The sequence below is a fragment of the Electrophorus electricus genome, chromosome 13, assembly GCF_013358815.1.
Source record: "Electrophorus electricus isolate fEleEle1 chromosome 13, fEleEle1.pri, whole genome shotgun sequence".
Classification (NCBI taxonomy): domain Eukaryota; kingdom Metazoa; phylum Chordata; class Actinopteri; order Gymnotiformes; family Gymnotidae; genus Electrophorus; species Electrophorus electricus.
The window spans coordinates 13889079-13895535 of NC_049547.1; the positions used below are offsets into that span (position 1 = coordinate 13889079).

Sequence of the window (6457 nt, forward strand, 5' to 3'; positions counted from 1 at the left end):
TCTATTCTTTAGTTGCAGTTTTTGTAAAACATTTGAATTACCTTTCCTCTGAAATATGATATTCAAATATATGTGCCTTAAATGTGGGTACCAACTTATCATGGTAACACCTGTGCTTCAAAAATAGCTAAATACATGCATGCACATGTACACACACACACACACACACACACACACACACACACACTTACACTTTGTTTTTGTACATCTCTGCCCTGTGGTTATGTCACTGTTTACTCTTTATACATTGCAATGTTGGTAGAATGCAGATCATTCACTGTAACGGCTACTCTCAGGAACTGTCTGTTTTGCTGAATTTCCAGTCTATGGTGCCAAAGCTGGTCATGTACACAATGAGCTCTCCCCATGGTGCTGACAGTACCAGTACATCCTTTTGAAAGTTGAACCCTTGATGTGTCATTGTGGCATAACTAGACCAAAACACGAAAAACACAGCAAAAACAAGACAAAAATGTGACAAGCTATAAACGTTCTGAAAACATAACAGGAACGCCAAAATGTAGCATACACAGGGTCAAACACTGACAAAGAACAATAACAAAACAGGACTTTAAATACAAACGTTAACAAGGGCGATAACAAGGGACATATGTGACACATAGACCAGTTAACAAGGGAGAGGTGTGGCAATGAAGACACACACACACACACACACACACACACACACACACACACAAACAAGACATCACACAGACGTGGGGGGAGCTGATGGTTATATTTGCAAGGAATATTTACATACAGCAGCTCATCAGGTATATTTTGATATCAGAATAAATTTTGTGACCACTTACTGATCAGAATATAAAAGAAAATAGAATAGAATAAAAAAAGGAGCATCAACAATAGAATGATATGAAAAATGTATGTTTCCATACGTATAGTAAATCCAAATGACTTCATTTAGATGTCTATATGACAAAGTAAACAAAAACGTATCAGGTAAAACAAGATGTATGTCTACTGACTCACTGTTATGCAGAAGCACATGCTCAAAATATATGATAAAGATCATTGTGAGAGGCTGCAGGTTTGCAGTATTATATTGGCCCCTTCAGGTGGTTTTCATTCATTCTACATCACACATACAGGCACAGTGTGTTTTTGTATAGCTCTGTACTGTGATTATGGCACTGTGCTTACTCACAGCACAGAAATACACTGCATTATCCATAGAATCCAAATCATTTACTGTAAAGGAGCCACTCTCAGGAACTGTTTTATTGACTGAAAATTTATGATTACTGAAATTTCCAAAGTCCACAGTGCCAAAGCTTGTAGTAAAAACTATGAGCTCCATACTCTCTCCATAGTGCTGACGATACCAGTACATCTGATTGTGAAATTGGTCCTTGGTGTGTTTGCAATTCATTGTGGCTGATTGGCCCAATGTAGCCCAGAGTACATTAGACTGAAAGAAATCACTTGCCCCTTCAACACCTGTGGATAAACAGATAAACACTTCACATTTACTGTAACAAATATGTGTTCCCTGTATGCTTAGCAGATACATTGTTAAAATAACTGCCATTTAAGGTTTTTTTTTTTTAGTTACCATAGATCCAGAGTAGTGGCTGAATGAGTATTATAATAGTTCTAATCATCCTGGTTCTGAATAAGATCAACAGATGGAAATGGGACAAGTCAAACTCTGTTTACAGTTACAGGATATGACATGAAAAGGGACTGTTTCAGGCCAGCCAATTAACCCTTCCTTTAGTATTTTTATAAGGTGATATGTAGAACAAAAAAAGTATAACATATATAACTTTATAAATAAAAGTAATTATAACCACAACATATTGTTTAACATATGATATGGGATATAAAATTAATTGTGTGTTTGAACTGGTTTAAAAACTAAATATTCTTTCACAATATTGTTTTACATGCCTTTCTTATATAGTATATTTACTATATATTTTGCACTAAAGCATTTTGAAAGAATGTAAAGGTCACAACTATCATACTAATGTTGCTTTCATTATAATTTTGTAAACTTAAAAACAATGATTTGCATCTGAGTTATCAATAAAGAAGCTTATTTAAAATGTGATGAAATGTCCACATGGTATATTATTATTATTATTATTATTATTATTATTGTTGTTGTTGTTGTTGTTGTGGTGGTGGTGGTGGTGGTGGTGGTGGTGTAAGAATTGGAAAGGCACATTTTAAATGACTGATTAATAGCCACACTACTACAGACTTGCATACAGCATATTGTATACAAGCTTTAATTTATGTTTGTTTATTTTATTATTTATTTGTATGTCTGTTCATTTTTTTTATTTGAACATGTATGTACATTGTCTACATCACATCTTTTTTTAAGCAAGTTACACTATTCCAACCAATATGTGTGTGTATATTATGTGTTGGCAAGAGTATTTTTGATGCATTGGCAACAGTGATACTAGTATAGTCCAACACTGCTGTGTACTGGTGTTTTTGGCTTTGTTCCTGTTTCTTTGCTCACCTTGTCTTTGCATACCTTGTCTTTCCTTATGCAAGGCTAGTTAATTAGCTAATTATTCAAAACAAGTTAAAGATCAAAATACACATATAAGAAAGCACAGGTTACTAATGTTATGAGCAATGTTTTACAGACATTCTGAAATTTTTTTTAATGTATTATTATATAATATAGAGCATAAGTCATGGATACTTAAAGTTTAAAGTATGAAATTTAGGAAACTGCTGAATTATTAACAAGTGACACAAATATTTTACTACAACATTTTTGGGGTATTTCAATTGCTATGTATTCTTGCTGATGCAAGTTCATCCCTGAAGCATAATACCTGCTTCTGCCCTTCAGACCATCCTGACCACCATGGACCCTCTGGCTCTACTGATCAAAGACTGCTTGGATTATCATGGAAACTTCAGAGAACAGCCCTTCACCACCTCCATCGGCTCTCCTGGTAGACCTCGATGTAGCCTTGACTTGCTCAAGGATCTGGATTCTCTGTATAGGAGATTCCTGTAAAGCTACAAAGTGAACTGGATTAGATTAATGTCATGCCTACACCTAAAGCTAACCTTAGCTTTATTTACCTTTCCACCCAAAGAGAAAATACGGAATACAAATATTGGAATTATTTCATTGTTAAATCATTTTTGCCTTGCGGTAAGTGTGGATTGCACAAGGATTTGTGGTTAAAGTTATCTAAATCATTGCTGCATATCTTGCACAGAAAACCACAACATTTCTATCCACTGAAAGCTTGGTTATGGTGAATGAGTCGGACGCTGCACTGTAAAGTCAAAATGTCTTGTAGGAAACTTTCCACTCAATCTTACCATTGACCGGCAAGCTAACACACATATGATACACACCAAGGCTTCACCAAGAATGGCTTTGTGATGTCCTTATATAGGAGTGTGACCACCTATGGGTTATCAGGCTAATGTACACTATTTAATTCACAGCACATGGTCTCTGGTGGCAAAAGGCTGGCACTGTGAGCCACCTGTTATACCATGGGCTCCCCCTACTTGGATCACTGGGAATAACAGACATTGTTTTGATGTAACCTATAACTGTGACAATACATGATATAAATATTGCAGTTAGTGCACAAGGCATTTTGACTTTAGGTTAATGTGGCTCCTATGAAGGTGTTTGTGGTTTTTGGTAATAGATATATCACTGCATTCATATTTGAGTATTGGAGTACTCACTAACATTGGCATTCACAGTTTATACTAGTGTCCACTGAATATGCATGAAAAGTTAGATTCATTTTTAAGCCTTCTACAAGAATAACTAAATGCAGGTGTGCTGCAGTTGATAATCAATCTGTGGTAGAGTGCAACAATTTCCAACAGCAGGGTTTATTGTACAGGAGAGAAGTATGAGACACTGTGTAGATGCTGCACAGAAATACACTGCACTTTCATCTGTTGTTACAGTATTTATCCTCAGTGCGGTTTTACTATTTCCAGTTCCAGTTAAATTTACTTTATTGCTGAATTCAGGCTCCAACTGGGGTGGTGATCTAAGAAGATATCCCATGAACCTGAAATGCTGGTCTTGGGTTTGTTTGTACCACAGAATGTTTTTGAAGCTGTTACTGGTTTGGGAACACTGAAGATCTGGAGAATCTCCTTCCTTTATGATCAGGTGTGTGGGAAATTGGGAGACTTCATTGATGACAGCTGAGACTGTGTGAAGAAAAAACATGACAAGAAAACACTTTGTAACACGCATATCAAGTGAAAATAGATTATGCAAGTGAAAAGAAGCTGTTTTAACATGTTTGCTATGTGCACATTGCAAGTAATTGCAACTCTGTTCTTTCACTTCTGCCCACTACGAAACAGCGTTTCCAAACACTGTAATCGACTTATACACTGTTTCAGTGCAAAACTTAGAGTTTGGTATTCATAATTCTAAAGTTTCATAGATATGCAATTTAAATTAAACAAAATGTACCTACTAATTGGATTAAATAAAAAATGAATATTGCGAGAATAAACCGAACCATGGTTTGTTTGGGTTTTTTTTTTTGTTTTGTTTTGTTTTGTTTTGTTTTTTTCTGGGAGATTAAGAACAGCTTGAGAAGAGTAAGAGTTACTGGTTCAAGAAACCCAATATAAAATCTGACACAACAGAATTTGCTAACACTGTGTGCTGAGAAGGAGGTTTACAGATACAACAGATACAACACCGCCTCCTCTTTTTCCAATACCAAATTGCACTGCAAAAAGCAATTAATAAAAGATGAGGGAAGGGGGGAAAGAAGCAAAGTTATGACACTATTTTGAGTCATGCACTTTACTGTCACCAGAATCCAGATCGTTCACTGTAAGGGAGTCACGCTCTCAGACTCTCTTCATAGTGCTGATGATACTAGTACATCCAGCTGTGTAACTGGTCTTTGGTGTGTTTGCATTTCATTGTGACTGACTGGCCGATTTCCGTGTATGTGAGGCTGAAAGACAGCAATTACTTTGTTGAAACTGCTGCCATACATTTGAGCTTTTGTGGTTTTTTTTGTTTTTTTTTCTTGTTATGTTGACTAAGATCTACAAATTAGAAATGGAATCATTCAAACTCTGTCGTTATATACACAATATAAAATGATAAAGTAGTGGTCATGTCCATGCAGTATATTTAGAAATTACAATGAAAAATAAATAAAACATTAGAATATAACATAAATATAAATAAATTATAACCTATACATATTATGTGACACGATACATCATATATGTTTCTTTTATGTCTTTACAGGTTTAAAACTGAAATATATTCCCTAGTACATTGTAATGTTTTACTATACATTTTGCTACCAGCTATGCTGAAAGAGCCATTGTTTCTTCCCTCTCGTCTCATTTTTTTTCCTTCAAATTCTGCCCCTTTGATTGGGGTCTGAGCAAAGAGTTACCTGTCACAACAATGTGGCAGAAAGTGGGATGAGAACAGTATCCATGATCACCCTCTGTGCTGTGTCGCTCTGCTCTGAATTACAATCTACACCATATTGTGTTATTAAGTGTATTTTGATGCATTGGCATTACAAATGATAGAGTTCCCTCTAGTGGGCAGCATGGTGTATGTTATATTTGATTAAAATGGGATTTTGTGCAGCTATACCATTTGTCTGTCACACTGTGCTGTCTTACTGCGCAAAAATATAAACCACTGTCTTCTGCTGTCAGTTTGTTCACTGTGAGAGATCCATTCGAGGCATTCTTTTTAGCAGCATAATACTTATCTCCACTGAAGGAGCCAAAGTCTGGCTTGCTACTGGGAGTTGTGAACACTATGAGTGTCAGTGATTCCTGGTGCCGCTGACGGTACCAGTACATTTGGAAGAAAGCATCACCCTTGGTGTGTCTGCACTTTAGATGTGCCTCATGGCCCTCTGAAGTGAAGATTATGCTGGGATTCTGTATAACATCATTCTCCCCTGCCAAAGGAACAAAACATCTAATAAGTTTGTTAGCAAAACAATCCTCAAGTTTATGCAAACACAGTTAGGAATCCATGTTACCTGAAACACACTGCAGGCTTACAGTTAGTACAATGAGAAGTCTTATCATGTTGGTCCTCAGGGTAAAAGGGTACAGACTGGTTCTGATTTTTTGGTACAGTATGAATATAGCACACAGCCCTAATTTATAAAGATGTTCAGTATGCTGAGAAACCCTAGAGATGTGGTTATGAGTCAGTTTGGGAGTAAACATTTCAGTTAACAATTGCTCGTAGTAGTCAGACTTCCTTGCACAAACCTCACACTCATGTTATGACTTGGCACCAGTTCAAAACCCAGAAGTCATGTGTAGCTAACCCGATGCATTTGCTAGTAACACAGTGATAGATTAAATGCTTTTATTACCCATAGCACTTTAGAAGCCGGCAGCACAAAAATACACTACATGCTGCAAGATCCTTAATGATTAGGTTGCCACCCTTAGTAACATTGCC

General features: G+C 36.3%; 1 gene segment (V, D, J or C); it reads right to left on the minus strand.

Moving 5' to 3' along the window:
- Positions 1–292: 292 nt before the first annotated feature.
- LOC113583926 lies at positions 293–6109 on the minus strand. The segment is given in 3 exon segments: positions 293–431; positions 5624–5939; positions 6024–6109. Coding segments are annotated over 3 exon segments (504 nt in total).
- Between the last annotated feature and the right edge of the window lie 348 nt (positions 6110–6457).